The sequence below is a fragment of the Catharus ustulatus genome, chromosome 6 (assembly GCF_009819885.2).
Source record: "Catharus ustulatus isolate bCatUst1 chromosome 6, bCatUst1.pri.v2, whole genome shotgun sequence".
Lineage (NCBI taxonomy): Eukaryota > Metazoa > Chordata > Aves > Passeriformes > Turdidae > Catharus > Catharus ustulatus.
This window is the reverse complement of record NC_046226.1, coordinates 22,162,783-22,180,689: the sequence shown is the minus strand read 5'-3', so window position 1 is coordinate 22,180,689 and position 17,907 is coordinate 22,162,783. Positions and strand designations below refer to the sequence as shown.

Sequence of the window (17,907 nt, the reverse complement as noted above, 5' to 3'; positions counted from 1 at the left end):
TAAATGGTCCAGGAAGCTGTGAGCTGCTGGAAGCACATCACTGGTTAATTTACACACATTATGATGTTCCCATTTCCATCTCATCAGTAATTCCAGGCTTGGGTCATCACTTTCTCTCTTACCTTTCTCTCACTCTATTCTTCTCCATAAATCATGGGCTATATTAGTGGATCCACTAGGGAGCACGGAGAAGAAAGGTAAATGGACAAGAACCACATACTTATTTTTTTTTCCCAATTAATTTTTCAGAACCCCCCAAAACCCCTGTGAACTTAGCCAACATTTTGATTATTGGGAAGACAAATGAATTGAGGAATTGGATTCTGTGTTTGATTCTTTGTTTGTTTTACATCTCTCCTAGCATCTCCTTTATCCACCTTCCATTTTCCTCAGCCAAGCTGTTAACAATTAAAAGGAATTATCTTCCCTCTGGTTTTGACTTGATTTTATTTGTGTTTATAGCAGTTTAACTAACACGCTCCACTCAGGCAGCTGCAGGGAACAGGCCTGGTTTCTACTCGGCACTGAAAACTCACATTTCTTTCCAACTTGCTGTTTTCTCTTTTTTTTTTCCTTTTTTTTTTTCTTTCTTTTTTCTATTTGATCCCTTTCGTTTTCTAAGTGACTTGCTTTTTGTGCTGGCTAAATTTGTCAGACTGACAGCCCTGGAGACTTACGGCTTCTGCAGGTCCCTGAGGCAGGTGAGGATGTGACTGTGTGACCTCTCCCCTCTGTTTCCTAGGGATTTTCCTCCAGCTCAACCTCTCTCCCTACCAAACAGAAACTTTCCAGCACTGCCCACTTCTGCAGTGCCTTCTCCTTCCAAGCAAGATGGGCGATGGGATTGAAAGGCATCTGCTGTGAACACACTGCTTATGGTCCGCAGCACAAAACAGTTTTCCCAAGCAAATACTGCCTCATAGTGTTTGTGTTCCAGTTTGTGGAAAATATGTTCATGCTGACTTCTGTGAGGCTGAAGGCCTTGATTCTCATCACCTCTTTTCCTGCTTTGTATCAATGCTAAAGTTAGCCATTCCCAGAGCTGTTCTTGTGTCCAACTCATCTTTGTGAGCAAACACCTGTGTTAATAGAAAACTTACTTTCTTCTTGGGTAGAATTTCCAAAGAATGAGCCTAGCTTTGTGCTGCCTTTACTTGTCACTTAAAACATCCTCCTACACCAGGCATAAAATCAGCCACATGCAACTATGCAGAAGTGAGTTAAATTCCAGTGTTAACTGATAAAACTTGTTGCAGGCAGTTAGAATTCTTTGCTCTTAATTAGGGGTGAATTTGGCCTTTTTGCCAAAATGCTACTGGGTAAGTGGTTAAGTGCTTAGATAGTTTTAGCATCTAAGCTACAAGTTTGCTATCATCTAAGCTGCAGGTTGCCATATATAATTTGCATAGCACATATTTACAGGTTGCAGAGGTCCGTGGTAAACTCTCTGAAGTATGCAAGACATGTAAAGTAAAAGCAGCTATTGTGTGACAGGCTGACAGCAGGGTTGTCTTCTCTAATGCTTCCTTGTGTGTTAGGAAGCATAATGTAAGCAATGGAATATGAAGTTTGCATTTCTTGCCCTTACCAGCTTTTAAACTCTAAGCAACTCTGGTCTTTCCCCTAAGCATTTTCATGGAGAGGTAATTACTACTGGGAAACCTCCAGCATTATTTCTCAGTAAAGTCAATGAGATTGCATCCATCAAAGGAGTTAAATAATTTGGTGTATTTTTACATTGCTCATCATTTTTATGTGTGCAGATGACTTAGTGAGTTCTCTATTTTGGCCTCTTAGTTTTGAGGACATAGATGTCCTTGCTGCTTTTGAGACCTGTACAGCCAATTGCAAGCATGAAGAAGTGTCTATAGTATCAAGAAATGTAATTGAGTTAATTGGACAAGATGTTAATAAGCTTCATAGTAAAGTTATGGTGAGTAGTAAGATTAACTTTTCCCTTTCTTTTTTTGTCTTGACCCCACAGGTCCTGCAAGCTCCGTGAGTGCCAAGCAGTGAATTATGGGCTGGGTATCCACCAGTGCATCATGAAGATTGACTTTATTTTTGCCCTCTTGAAGTTCATGTGCTTTATGAATTCACTCTCTCTTCTATCTCACTGTCATCTCCGTCAATATTGTCATCACCTCTAGAAAACAAGAATTTTAGGCTTGGGCTTTGGCTTTCCCTTTCCTTCCTCCTGGAACACCAGTGTCACCTTTGTGTTCTACCAAAACAAATCACTGTAGGTTATTTTGCCCTTCAGAGAAGTACACCATCTGAAGAAGTCACTTCATGTACCCTGTACTTCTGAGATAAAAGCCTCTGTTTCCTAAAGGATAATTGGGATCTTTCCTTGGGAGGAGACACTTCCTCTTGGTGACGTGCACTTGCAATCTCACTTGCCACTTACTCTCCTGCTCTGTGTCACTCTCTCTGCTCTTCTTCTCTTCCTTTTGGATTTAACATTTGGTGTGGACTGCTGGGGTTCTCCTCCCAGTAGTGTGGCTTCTTTTGTTCTCCTAGGGAAGAGCAGATTCTTGAAACAATGGGCTTCACTCTGCATTCTGTCTACTTCACCTGGAAGGTGAGTTTGCTGCTGGGCTCCTTGCTGGGTCTCTGTTTGGGTCTGGAGTTCCTGGGAATTCCCAATCAGTGGGCCCGCTACCTCCGCTGGGATGCCAGCACTAGGAGCGAACTCAGCTTCCAGTTCAAGACCAATGTCTCTGCTGGGTTGCTTCTCTATTTTGATGATGGTGGTGTCTGTGACTTCCTCTGTCTGTCCCTGGTTGATGGGCGCATCCAGCTGCAGTTCAGTGTGGACTGTGCAGAGACCACAGTTATCACAGACAAGCAGGTGAACGACAGCAACTGGCACTTCCTGATGGTCAGCCGCAATCACCTGCGGACGGTGCTAGTGCTGGATGGTGAGGCCAAGCCGGGGGAGGTGCGTCCACAGCGCCAGTACATGAATATCGTCAGTGACCTTTTTATTGGTGGAGTCCCTCTGGACATTCGTCCTGCTGCCTTGACTCTTGATGGTGTTCTGAGTGAGCCTCCATTTCAAGGATTTATCCTGGATCTGAAATACGGCAATTCTGAACCGCAGCTCCTGGGCAGTCAAGGGGTCCGACTGGAAATGGAAGGACTTTGCTCAGAAAACCCCTGTGAAAATGGTGGCACTTGCTTCCTTCTGGATGGTGAGCCACACTGTGACTGCTCAGCCACTGGATATGCTGGCAAGCTGTGTTCTGAAGGTAAGAGAATACTTCCCTGCTTCTCACTGACCTTTACACAATCCAAAGAGTTAATTAGTTATTTAGGGCTATGACAGAGTTCTTATTCCTGCTGATGGTTGTCAGAGGAATTCAAGTTCCACCATTCTTTTTCCATATGGAAGAAATGAAGTGGGAGTAGAGAAAGAGTGTGAGCAACTGCAACAAGTGTCTTACTGAAAGGATGCTGCACTGGTAGACAAGTGCAGGTTTTCATCATCATCATCATAATTCATTTCATCAGCAACTTATTAGTAAGGGTAGAGAACATAAATTGTTAAATAAAACTAAGAAATACCCTAGGTTATTGTTGGTAAAAGCAATGGCTGGCTTTTTTCAGTAGTCCCTGAAAATGGAGTGAAGTGTCAGCAAATAGGAACCATATATATATATCACTGACATAACTGATTGACAGGACACCGTATACTTATTTGATGTTAGCTGTTGCTAGTCTGTGGAAGCCCCATGCTTGCCTTCAATTACTTGCATACTAATCACTGACTGGCACCTTGATTGTTTTAGCATCCTTGATTAAATTGCTTAAATTGCTTTTTAAACTGATCTTACTTAGTGTTGCAAAGGGAAGAGGGATTTGAATGTTTCTGCATTGTTTGGAACTCTCTTTTTGAATTTGAGTTCAAAAGTTTTAAGTCATGCAAACCACATGATGAAGTGTATTTCAGATTTTTCCTTTGGTCTTTAGCAATGTAATGGTAATTAACTCTGTATGTGCAAGAGACTTAAGTAAGTCAACTGAAAATCCCTGTGTGAATCTGAGAATCTCATCACGACATTATTTATGACATTTGGCTTTAAACACCACAGTTTGAGCTTAAACCAAAGATGAAACCTGGACAGGAAGTGTCCAATCTCAAGGTAAAAAACCCTACCTGAAATTTTGTCAAAATGGAAATATTTACAGTAATATATTTTCATGACTACCATTCTTTTGGCAGTGAAACTAGATTAACCAGAGTTTAGTCTGTACAATGTGAGAAGTAGTGAAAATAGTCCTTATACTCTTGATGGCTAAGTGAAAAGCCCTATAGCTCTATGTTTACAGTCTGGATTTAGCTGGAGAAGCAAAATGTTTTTATAGGAAGGGAAGGTTTAGAAAATAAATGTAGCATCCATATGTGCATTCATTTTAAGGTGATTTTAATAACAACAGAAAATTTGGCTTTGTATCCAAATAATACAGTAACAGTACATGAGCATTGGACAGGAGGTGTGAGCCTGTGAAGTGTTGGACAGAATTCTTCCTGGCTATTTGCTCTGACCTGGTCAATCCAAACCATTAATGAGCCAGAATTATTTTCTGTGCTTGAGCCATGAGTTATGTGGGCTGGACAGACTTCTGGGTGACCAGGAAGTTCAGGAGCTGGGCCACTAGCCTGATCCTCACATGCTTATGGGACAAACACACCTCAGGTCTAAATGCCAGGTATGGTGATAGAAGATTGCAACAGCCACACAGGCATGTGGACCCTGAAATACAAAGATGTAAGACTCTGACTACTGCTGGGCTAGTGGATCCAGACTCCTTGGGGAGCTTCTCAAGACATCAACAGCATATGGTTTTCAGTGAACCTCTTGAGAAAGTACTGTAAGTGAGCAGGAATTCATGTACCTGTGGGGCAATTGTGAGAACTCTAACCAGGGCTCAGGGGGTGGACTTTCTGCATTTCCTGGGTGGGTGGAAGAATCTGAAATACATCTTCTAATGAATCCAGGGATATTTTTGTTGTAGACACCATGGATAAAGCAGTGCTATTGTTACTGTTTGAAGCCGTGAGTCACGATTGCTGTTTGTTTCCCATAGTGATTCATCAGTTTCCAGCCCAACCTGGTGTTAAGGGTGAACAAAGAAGTTCGTCACAATGTGCCGTCTTAAGCAAACACTTTTAACTCACTGTTAGCTGGGGTCTTTTCACTCTCAGAGAAGATGCTATGCAGAGAACTTCTCCACTGGATCAAATGTAGAGATTTCCACAGTTGTTACTTTGGTTCCCCTTGTTTTCTCATGTATTACTAAAGGGTGTATATTTGGTTTATATTAGAATTTTATAAAAGCCTTGTTTTCTGCCTCCTTTACGCTGCAACAGTGGTGATTTCTGTGTGTTAAATGCTGTAATTGAAAAAATGTTACAGTGTCTGTGCAGATGAATGGGAAAACCAAAAGAAAAGGCTGTTTAGTAAGTGGAAACAAGCAGACAAAGAAAAGTGGCAAGAAAAAAAACAGGAACCAAATTAAGTGTAGCTACCTTTTTGTCTGACTTTGAAAGGCGTAAGATGTTGTCTTTCAATTCTGTGATTGTGGGAGACCCTCCACTGATAAACAGTAGGATGTGGCAGGAATGGCAGAACTGGTTACTGGCTCTTCCTTCCTGTGGCTTGATTGGCCATTAAACAACTTGTATTTTCTTTGTTTGCTTTTTTCCCCCAAGAGATTGAGATGTTTGTTGTCAGAACTATTCCCTTTTGTTTTGTATCTTTATCATGCCTCTGGATATATGCAGAAGTAACATGGTTATTTTATTCTCAGTCTCACTTTTGAAAAAGGTTGGTCTCTCGACTGGATATCAACAACTCCCTTTTTGTGAGGGGAACCTTCACTCCATTACAGTATTTACTAGTCTGTAGTCTCTGTGCATGTTTTCATTTCATCACCAGAGTTGGCTCTTTTACTACGAACTGATGGGATCCAATCAATAGCAAGTTCTGTTTGAACAGCTAAATGTAATATGTACCTTTTAAATAATGAGTTCTCTTGACAATGTCCAGGCCATTACTTGGCTATTGACTGATACCTATGTCTGCAGATGGTAAAACCATAGCAAACTCATTTATTTTGTGGCCAGAGATAGAAGAAGTAAATAGAGAGCGGAACCTGCTGATTCTGTACTGTGATGAAATGAAGCTCCATTTACAGTATTATAGGCTACTGTAACTCCAAGTTATGATGAATGTCAACAGGAAACAACCATTCCATACTGAGATGAAATTGTGAATCCTGTCCAGGATGTGCCCCCAATGTGCAAAAAAAAAAAAAAAATTGGCACTTCATGTGCACCCAGAGTAAGTAGGATTGTGTACATCATGGCAGTCACATGCCCAGATGGTAGCTGAGCAGGTACAGTTTCTGTGTCTGAATTTATACAGTGGGACTGAAGATATGTGCGTTTTGGAAAGTTGGGCTGTTTTGAATAAAATGTGAGACTACTTTTATTGCAGTTGGAGTAAACTGGTTCACTGAATCTGAGAGCTCTGTAAGGCTACAAAGGATGGCTGATTTGAGTAGCTATTAGTTTGTATGTTTCTGGGCAATGGTGGCATTAGACATGAAAGCTGAACTCAGAGACATCTTCGCCTCTAATAAACCTCATCAGCCTCTGTGGAATCAGGCTGCTGCCAAGAGAATGAGGTTCCTGTAGAATTTGATCATCACAGATACATTCATATTTCTGGGGAAAAAAACCCAAGAAAACCTTCCCCATGCAAATTTTGCAAGCTGAGCTGCTGTAGAAGCCAGATGAGGTTGTTTGTATCTGCTCATTCAGGACCATGCTGTCAATCTGCCAGAAATTTTCTCTTTCACTGACGCTGCTGTGTAGAGAGTGAGCTCACAGATGTGGACAGTGTGAATGCAACACAGTGTTACAAGTGTATTTTGGCCTAAACTCTCACCCTTCTTCCAAGACTCCTTCTGGACTTTCTGAGGAAAGGTGAACAGAAGATGTGCTTAGAAGTGCATTAACTCTGCTTGTAGTTGCAAAACCAAGACGTTGATCACCAACTTCACAAAGCACCATGCTGAAGCCTTTGTGTTGCCTGCAGGGGCTGTTTCTAAACGAAGGCTGAATACGGGCTTGATTGCACCTCTTCCCTTGATTACAGAGCAAGATTTCCTGGGGATGCTGCCTGCTGAATGACAGAGGAGCCCACTGCTCTGTAATTATCGCACTTCTAACTGCATCGGGAACAGATTTTTCTATAGCCCCTCAGCTTCGTTTAAAGTGACAAGTTACTGCGGGATTTATCCTCTTCCTGTTCCTTCGCAGCAGCCCAGCCTTGGGCACTGCCCAGCCTCACTTGCAGTCACTGCATCTCCCTGCCAGCCACCCCAATCTTTGTAACACTAAGGGATAGTTTGGCACTTTGCCATGAGCCTGATGCTTGCACTTAATTTGCATATACATTTACATACATTTTGTAATCAGAAACAAATGAACATGACCATAATATTTGCTTCTACTTGCATATTCCTTGATAGATGAATATAAATTGGTTGTTGAATTCACCAGCAATAAACAGTTGCAGACCCTCCATTTGGTCTTGTGCTTTGCTGTTCTAGAGGACAGCAGGAAGTTCTGGCACATGCCTTGGATGGGCCCAGATCTTCACTCACCAGTGCAAAACTCTAGAATTTATCATCTCCAGGGACTGCAGAGTAAATATTGCAAGAGGCAAATCTGCTCTTTAATGTCACTTCTTACGTCACAGCACTGGCTATTGGGCAGAAAGCTGGTAAGAACTCTCCCCATGACTTTGTTTTGCAGCAATTCAGTTTCCCCCATCTCTTTTGCTTGCTCATTCTTCCTAGTTTAAGTTCCTTTGGTTGTATTTAAAATTATAATATTTTTTCCAGTCTGGTTGCAATTTTTTGATGCATTGCCAGATGAGCACCAGAAAAAGATGATGTGTTCACGTATGAATGTTTGTAAAGTGCTTTGAAACTTCAAAGTGGAGTTCAAGCACCATTTGTTATTCTTAATGATAAATATTAAAATTGAGCAAGAGCCACGGGATTTGAATTTAGATCCTACATACCCTGTCACAGAAGATGCTAAGGACCCCCATCACTAAGTGTGGACTAAGCAACTCCAGAGTTGGATGGATTTGTTTTGTAGACTCCCCTGCTTTAAAAGCAGAGGAGCTGCAGGGAGATGGCAAGAACTTGTATGGTGAGTGCCATTGATTCAAATAGTCTGGCCACAATACATGCTGACAGCTATATTCTTGTAGTTTCCCTCTCTTATATTACAGATGACCATGGGCTGGATTGCAGGTGAGCTGCAGAACTTGGGCAAAAGAGATCTTAAACCCCTCAGTTAGGAAAAGCTTGGACATGTCCTCTGATAAAATGAAGCAGGTGGTGGTTTGGTACAAAGGAGATTGCTATGTGGCATAAGGTGCAACTGGTGAAGAGTGACAATAATTTGTGGGCCAGGAGAAGATGGAACTCGGGTAAAAAGCCTCAGGATGAAAATGTTATTTTATAAAATGTTACAGAAGAGGAAACCATTGCACATCAAGACTGTTTACAGTAGCTGCTCCATATCAATTTTATATGCCTGATAGAATAAAAGAAGATTTCTTGGCTCTTGCAAAGAGAATGGGATGACCAAGCTTCTGGACTAAATCTAGATGGAGTTTGGATACCAGCACTCTCTGTGAGTCTGTAGACCAGCCTACTGGCTCCTGCTCTGTCCCAAAGTATGCACAGCCTGGATCTAAACAGGATTTTTTTTGAATTACTAAATAAAGATTGATACTAAAGTAATTAGTAATAATTATGTGAAAATGAACAAAAAAATTTCTCTTTCCAGTTTATGGATTCCCAACTTGATTTCTGAAGAATGGTTTATTTTCCTTTGGTCTTGCATTAAAAAATAAAAGGGAGGGCATAAGAGTTGATTTATTATTACTGTACAGGCTTCTGCTGAGCTAGGCAGCTTGTCATGGAGGTCAATCAGCAGTAAGTATAGCCCCAAGCAAGACAGCACATGCTGTAGCTGTTGCTTTCATCCTTATTCTGGTACGGAGGTGTGCAGGGCATTTGCCACAAGGTAATCTTTGTTATGTTTTGGTGAAAAATGGAGGGCAGTAATCCTCCCAGATACCCCGAGGATGCTGGAAAGGGTGCCACAAAGCTCCAGGGAGAGAACTGGAGGAGGAGGAGCACATCTGTCCAGTGAACTCTGTCACTACTCGAAGAAGATGAGCCTCTGCACGTCACCGTCAGCACTGAGTGCTCCCTGGTGCAGGAGAAGGTGGTAATCCATGTGATGAAATGGTAGAATGGCCACGTATCCTTGGCTAACTTCTAATTTCACTTTATCTCTCTGTTTCTTTGCTGACCAACTTTGAACTTGATGGGCAGAAAAGCTTTTTTCTCTCTCTGTAGAAAGCAAGGCAACTGCCACGTTACTGCTGTCCAGAGACAGCACTGTGACTTCTGGTGTATGTGTGTGTCTCTCCCACAATCCTTCATTGCAGACAGGTTCACTACCATTGCAAACCCGCCCTGCAGAGCAAAGCAGTTGCCCATCTGTAAACAGGTCCAGGAGCTGACAACTGGTTGGAAAACAGCCCAAGGGCTGAGAGAAATACATGTGGGGGGGTAGGAAGGGCTGTGGATGTCACACTCTACTTGAAGCAGAACTCATTTGTATTTGAATGTGTTTGCTCTGAAATGGGGCTGAGACCCGAGTGCATTGGATTCACATTCTGTGCTACCTTTGCTGGTTACGCTGTGTCAGCTCTCCAGGCCCTGCCTGCATGTACACTTGTTCAGCTCATTATTCTGAAAAGAGACCAAGGTAAAACGTATAAAGGAAGTGGAGCAGGGCAGCAGAACTTGAATGGCCTGGTCATAAGAGTGTTAGCACCTAAGAGGCTGATTTCCATTTCTGCCACAGTCTTTCTGTGTCCCTGGAGTGATTTGCTGGCAGACTAAAGGACTCAAGACTGAATCAATTGACCTTTCTTTGCAGAGGATATGTACCTGGTTACCCCCTGTGTCTCAGTTTCTATATCTGAAATATGTAGCCAGTGGGGCTTGCTATACTCCAGGTATTAAGGATCCCATATGCTTCTGTATGACAGTGATAGAGACATATAAATATCTCAGCATGACAAGTAAATGATGATAATGCAAGAACACCCAGTAGAATTACCTGGTTTGATTGTCAGTTTTTTAGCTAGGACATGCGGTTAGAAATTAAGGTGGTTTTCCTTGTTAAATGGCCGTCTTTGAGCAGTGATCCTCATCTTTTCCACAGAAATCTCCCAGTTTCCTGCTACTCTGTGCAGTGTCATGCTCTGAGTAGGCAGACCCTTCCCAGACCAGGCTGCAGTTGTGCTGATAGAGACAGAGCCTGAGCAGCAGCGTAGCCTCTTCCCTGTTGGTGACATGGAGCAGATGCTGCACTGCAGGGTGCTGATACAAGCAGTAGGAGAAAGAGAACTTTTGATGGTTTTTATTTAATTTTTTTTTGTATCTGACCCATGTGCTCCACTGACCTCTCCCAAATGTCCTCTGCTGTGAACCTCAGATGCTGATCAGATGCTTTTCCTTGTACAGTGGCCCACCTCTGCCTACCTGTCTGCATTGGCACTCTCCCTGCTGTGGCTGCTGGTTTCAGCCTGCCCCTTTCACCCTCCATACTCAAGACTCACCTCGACCTTGTGCTGTCAGGGGAAGCAAAGAGAGCGTAAAAAGCTACCCAAGCAGAATGGCATAGTTTGCACTTTCTCTATTCTTCTATGCATTAAAAGCAGGATAAAAAAGAAAGCTCATTGGATTGTTTCTGAGTGTTTAATTAGCACAAACCTGGCCTGTGCTTTGTGGCTCTAAGGCACTGAAAGGGTGTGTAAAAATCTTGCCTTTCCTGTTAACTCTCATCAAAACTCTAACTGCTTATTAGATAAAGCAGGTGTATTTGTCTGCAGTTTGCAATGTAGGACAAGGAGGAAAGGTATATTTGACTTTCAGGATTTTGCTCTGAGGTGTGATCTTCTTCCTCTTACTCACAGAATTTGACCAGCTAAGTAACTTGAGTGAATACAATGGACTGGGTTTACCTCTGAGTATTTGGCATGAGACCTTTATTAGAAAAGAAAGACGGAATTCCTTGGTAGATGTAGGAATTTGAGCTATAGCTTAAACCAGGCTTCGATCTCTAATAGTGCAGGCAGGGTCCATAATTTGCTTGGCTGTTGCATTTATTCAGAAGCCTTTCTTGGCCTCTGTGGTCTCTTGGGTGGATTTTCATTTCTTTGTGGTTTGTTGCCTTAGTACTTGAGAAAAGTGACACTGTCAGAGTTTTTCAAACCTCTGGTGTGTCTTTACAGACATGTGTTTGATTTTCTGGTTATTCCTGCTGCGTCCATCTTGCAAGTCTGGCTTTCAGGGTTGGAGAGCCTCTCAGTATCTTTCTCCTCAAGGTAATACAGGAGAAATCCTTGGAACTAAAGGCATGTTTCTCCACTGAGGCTGATCAGGAACAAGAGATGAGGAATGGCTAGCCATGAAGAGAGTAGCTGGTGTTGTGATCTACAAATTTCATAGTTCAGTTGTTTGCAGCCGAATTCCTTAAGCTTCTTTATGCATGTGGCTGAAATTGGTTATGCTTATATTCCCCAAAGACTTTTTTTAATGGGGAAGAAGTGTGTGGAATCATTCCTTAATAAATTTCTGATTAAAAAAATAAAGGAAAAAAGAAAAAGGTGAAGTTTGTGAAGAGGAAATGAAATTAAATTTCTTGTCTAGGACTACCTTAAAGAAAAAGTTGCTAAAGTAACCAGAATTTCTGTATTTTCACTTCTGTTATTTGCCTTTTTCTCTGTGGCTTCTCTAAGACCTGCTCTGGGACTTGGTGTGGAGGAGGCAGGGGGTTGTGCAAAGGAACTACCCTGCATGATGCCTGTGAGACCTCTGGTGTAATGGGAGTTCTGTGTAGGTCCTTGTAATTCACATAGCTTTAAGGAAGATAAAAAATAATGGATGGATATATTGTCATTGGGAAACAGTAGCATTGTTAGATCCCTCAGGATAACCAGAGCTAGAGACAGGTTTATATTAGTGTTGAAGATGGGGCAAAACTCATATAGGCATATCTAGCTGAAAATTTGGCAGATTAGGTATTGGTAGCTGTGTGATCCCAGAGCTTGGAATGTGATGGTATTGTTATGACTGTAAGTTTATTTTTGTGTAGAAGACCTTTTCAGTAATCATCAGATGCTGCAGAAAATGGCAAAATCCTCTTTCTTCAGAGTTCCTCTAGTGGGCACTGTGTTGTTGGAGATCTGACTTTTTTTTCCTTCACTGAAAAAAAAAGTAGGGCTCCAGTGATCGATTTGTAATTTAGCTTGCTGCATGCCTCCTCCTAAATTTTCTTTTCCTTCATTACTGAAGCTGAAGTGCTCAGTTGTGTCTCAACTGCAGCAACGAACACATCTACAACAAATGCCAAAGCCTGCTGGTTTTGAGCAGACACGACGCCTGTATACCTACACACATTATCTCTACTTTGCATCTGACACAAAAAATGTGTCTTTAAGGCAGTCTGGTGTTTGCCTGCCCTATTCTGTGGCATGTTTGAATGTGAAGTTACATTTTGATCAGCTAAGACACATCAGAATCAGACAGACTGGAAATGTTTTCCTTGTGAAAAATGGTGGTTTCATTCAGATCAAAATATTTAGGGGGAAAAGAAAACCCCAACTGATTTGAATGAAAATCTGCAGAAAAAAGCAATTTGTTTTTGATTTGTAGAATTTCTGAATCCTGATTTTTTTAAAAAGTACTCTATATCTATTACACATAGCAATGTAGCTTATTTTATAATTTACTGACATCATTAGCCCAAATATGGATCTACTACTGATGAACTGCAATATATCACAAATAGGTTGAAGTGTTTTAAGGAAGGGGCCTGTACTCCCACAGTGACCAAATGGAACTAATGAAAATCCATGGATTCAACCCCACCATGCTCCTGTGGGAGCTGTTAGGTTCAGAAGAACAGGCAAAAGGAGACCTAAGCATAGGTTAAACTTAACCAGAGAGAAGAACCGCTTTCCAGCTTGAAGACAGCAAGTGGCGCCTGGAGCACAAATACAGCAATGACCAGATTGGTGCCCTTTGAAGCCTCCCAGGAGAGAGGAGTGGTGTGAAGCACTGTTATCCTTTCAGTTCCTTGGAAGTGACAGCTCCATAGGTACTGCTGTCTGTCAAGAGCGCCACTAAAAGAAAGGCTCGAGGAATAATTATGAGTGGATAGGACTCGAGTGGGCTCTTGCCCATTTGACTTTTAGTATGTATCAATGAACAGTGCAGTCTCTCGACGGTGGCAGTGAAGGCAGCAAGGCTGAGTATATTAACAACAAACCACAGCTGCTGATTTGAGAGGCTGAGATTGTCAGCAGTTTGGTTTTTAGCTTTTTAGCATGCTGGATTGAACCTAAGTAGTTTACAACATAGCTGGACCTAAGGACTGGGCAGCAGACATACCCAAAGAAGAGCAAAACAAATACCTCTGTGCAAGAAATGCTCTTTGAAATGCAGCCAGCCAAAGCTGAAATTTGGGCTGGATAAGCAAGGCTCTGCCTATGAAAATCACTTGGGATCTGCAGCAGTATGGCATGACAGTCACTCTTGAGCTCTGGGATGTTTTCCCTGTCATTGCTGCTGCCAGTGTGGTGACTCCCAGTTTGCCCGAGGCAAAAGATAGCTAAACCGAAGTACTAAGTAACAGATCCTCTATCCCGGGAGAACAATTGGCTGTGATTTCAGAACTCATTTGTCAGTGGTGTTTAATTATAGCCTTGCTACCACTTACAGTGGAGGTCACTGCTATATTGTAGGTCTATTTAGTGCTCCCTCTGGTCTTAAAAATCTATGAATCTATATAATGCTATTTTGGGGCATTTGTAACAGTCTCCACTAGTTTTCTTCCAGAGCTGAAATTGCTTAAGCTTCCTCCTAGTTAATTGACAAAATGTTGTTGTTGGAAAGCTGACTAAAACAATTTAAGCCCCTTTTCAGGTCTGGGAGTGAAACAAAATGTAGGTTACATCTGGTTTAGTTTCTGTCCTTACTGTTGTCCAGCTGTTTTCTCCTTGTGCACAGCTCTGCTGCAACCTGGACACGAGAATTATTTTAACTTGCAGATACTGTGTGATCAGTGAGCTGTTTTGTAGCAAAAATATCAAATGTAAGGATCATTGTATAAAATGTTTTCTTGCACATCTGGCCCCATAAATAGTACTCAACTTAAAATTAACAATACACTGAGTACTCTTTACTCAAGCAAAGCTTTCATTCATCTGATGAAAGATGTCCTTAACTAAGAACTAAACACAAATCTACTTAGATTTGTTGATCTTGTCAGTTTAAAAAGTTACTTTTAAATCCCATTTTGAAAAGTGATTCAGACACCTTGAAGCCTTGTGACTGATTTGGAATACAAAATTGTAGTTTGGATCATTTTACCTCATATTGTATTTATTTCTGTCCTTGTTCACCTCTAAAGATTTGGCCCAAAGAGCACATTCTTCTATGAGATTCTTTCCTTGCTTCTGATTGCCTTTAATAATTTTAATGATCTGATTGATGGTCTGATACTGAACTGAAACCATGACCAATCAAATGTTCTTCTTTTAAAACTGAGCGAAGAAGGAAAATTAATTGCAAAAATCCTGCTTAAATGTGATGTTGAAGTTGTGAGTTTCAGAATTAAATGGTAGTACCTGCTACAATCAAAATGCTGCATGGCATCCATTCAAATGTGCTTCAGGCATCCTGCACTTGAATTGTGTGCAAAGCAGGAAAATAAAAGAGTTAAAACGCTGTCAGGTTAATAATAAATTGTGCATACATGTGGCACATTTCATCAGAGTATTCCTAAGCATCTCACAATCTACTGATAAATCAGTCAGCCTTCACATCACTCTGCCGCACTGTGGACTGCATGCTATCTCCATTTAACTGATGGCAAAACTGAGAGGCAAGCAGAATGAGAATTATTGAAGGGTATCAAGTCAGAAACTGCCTGAGGTGAAATTGGAATCCCGAATGCTAAATCCTAAGTATTAAACAATGTAGTAGTTTATCTAGTTTTATCCAAGTGTGCTAGAAAAGCCACAAAATACTGTGGTTTATGTTGAATGGGAAGCTAAAACCAGAGCATTGAATTTTAGGGATTCTTTCAAAATTTCAGTTGAAATTCAAAGAAATGCCTCTTTTTATTCTTTTTTGTGGATTGGATTGTCCATAACCAAGAAGTTCTGCTGTTGTCTCACAACTTCGTCTGCTGAAACCTCCTTGAAACAGCTTGTTCTGTACCTTGTGCCAGGAGGCAGCACTGCTTGGTTTATGCTTTATGGATTCCCCTGTTTAGTGGTCTCAGAGGTAGTACTGAGAAAAAATAGACTTGTAGCAATACAAGTTCTAACTGGTTTTGTCCATCTATGGTTTATGTGTGCTCCAATACAACATTTCAAGACAGGATCCAGTTCCTCTAGATGTTTCCAGTAGAGAAAAGTATATGATTTCATTTAAAATACCAAAAGGAAAGATTAATTTCAAATATTTGAGTACTTTACTGGACATACCCTTGGATGGAAGGAGATAGAAGAAGGTGTTTTGTGGTTTCACCTTTCCCTTCCCTTCTGAATTTCTTCAAACCTGCAAAGGTTAGGCTCTCACGTAACCCACCGCCTGTTTCTGTCCAGCCTTCCTTGTCCCTAGAAACAGAAAGTTTTACTGGAAACTTTGTTCCAGAGTGGAATGGCTCCAAAGAACCACTGAAGTCAGGACTCTGTTTTGCTGAACTTCAGCTGAGTAGAACTGGTCAGTGGAATTGTATAGAAGGTTGTTCATATATGATGAAGAAATGAGAGCTTTAAGTTTGACATTTTTGTTTTATTGATTATTTTTATAGAATCGTTTAGGTTGGAAAAGATATCTATGATCATCAAGCCCAAACATTAACCTACCACAAAGTGCTACATCTGCACATTTTTTTAAATACCTCCAAGTGGTGGTGACTCAACCACTTTCCTGGGCAGCCTCTTCCAGTGCTTGGCAGCCCTTTCTGTAGTGAAATTTTTCCTAATATCCAACCTGAACGTACTCTGGCACAGCTTGAGACTCTGTCCTCTCATCCTATCAGTTTTTACTTGAGAGAAGAGGCCAATCCTTCCCCAGGCCAAATCTACTTTCAGGTAGTAGTAGAGAGGGATAAGGTCTCACCTGAGCTTCCTCTTCTACAGGCTTTTTCTCTTCCCCAGCTCCCTCAGCTCTTCTAAGACTTACTCTCCAGACCCTCTACCAGCTCTGTTCTCCACACATGCTCCAACACCTCAATGTCTTTTCTTGTAGTGAGTGGCCCAGACCTGAACACAGGACTCAAGTTGTGGCCTCAGCAGTGTCGAGTACAGAGGGACAATCACTGCCGTGGTCCTGCTGGCCACACTATTGCTGATAGAGGCCAGGATGCCACCGGCCTTCTTGGCCACCTGGGCACACGCTGGCTTGTGTTCAGTTGGTACTGATCAGCACCCCCAGGTCCTTTTCCTCTGGGCTGCTTTCCAATCACTCTTCTCCCAGCCTGTGGTGATGTATGAGGTTGTTGTGATCCAGATGCCGGCCCTGACTCTTGGCCTTGTTAAACCTCATGCCGTTCTCTGGCCTCAGCCCATCAATCCACCCTGTCCAGATTCCCCTGCAGATCCTTCCTGCCCTCCAGCAGATCAACACTCCCACCAAACTTGGTGTCTTCTGCAACGTGAGTTTGCACTTGATCCCCTCATCCAGATCATTGATAAAGACACTTAACAGAACTGGTCCCAATACAGATCTTGGTGAACCGCACTTATGACTGGCCACCAGCTGGATGTAACTCCATTCACCCCCACTCTTGGGGCATGGCCATCCAGTTTTCTACCCAGCAAAAGGTACCTGTCCAAGACATCAGCAGAGAGAAAGTCCCATGGAAAAATGTATTTCCAAAAAGACCTTTTTTTTTTTTTTAAATTAGCTTTACTTGCTTTGAGCAGCTTAAAATTTTTTTTTCAAAATTCTTTCTTCAGTATTTGTTGTCCCAAAATCTCTTCTTTAGATGCTAAAAATGGATCCAATATGCCCCAATTCTAATGTTACCCTTGAAAACAAAGTTGCCTGGCAAAAAGCAGTTACCCAAGTGAGCAGCAAGTTCAGCATGGAATGAAGATGGTGGCAGATGGGGCATGATGACACTGTGCTTATGCTGGAAACAATAACATAATGAAAAAACATAAGTAGATACTGTTTAGTCCAAAAGTGCTGTCTTATTTTCTATGTAATTGTGATAAAGTACTATACAGCAGATACTCTATTTTACTGCATAGCATATAGTGGTATGAGTAGGACTTTTCTGCTTGGGGTGACTAACAGTTCTGACTGGCATTTATTATGGAAGCTGTTTAAATTAAATTATTGGAAGCTATAAGCACCATGTATGAATTATTTTGGTGCAGTGCACAACAATTTAATTGTTGGTGCTGTGAAGAACCACATCAGTGGAATTCCTTTCTGTCTGTAATAAAACTCATCATCAGAACTAGGCCAGAAGGAAACAGATCTAAACTAACAGGCAGTCCCAAGATCAGGAGTGACATTTGTTGGTAGTGCTGTCAGACTGGATCCCAGGATGCTCACACAAAAGCAAGTGGCCAGTCCAGACTCGATGTATTTGTAGAGCTATTATCTCCATGATGGATGCTTGGAGAGTCATGTGCAGACCTGTGACTATGTGGATCTTTTCCTTAAATCTTTCTGGCAGTCTTTTCTAAGCCAAATCACACCTAA

The 17,907-nt window shown here is 41.7% G+C and overlaps 1 protein-coding gene across 23 annotated transcripts in view; it reads left to right on the top strand.

Annotated features, from left to right (window-relative positions):
* NRXN3 (neurexin 3) overlaps positions 1-17,907 on the top strand; it is a 967,067-nt gene that overhangs the window by 51,757 nt on the left and 897,403 nt on the right. For all 23 annotated transcript variants that reach the window (XM_033061705.1, XM_033061719.1, XM_033061707.1 and 20 more), the window contains exon 2: positions 1,985-3,254. In XM_033061705.1, the coding sequence (XP_032917596.1) occupies positions 2,546-3,254 (709 nt within the window). In that variant the 5' untranslated portion in view covers positions 1,985-2,545. The remainder of the gene's footprint in view (positions 1-1,984; positions 3,255-17,907) is intronic.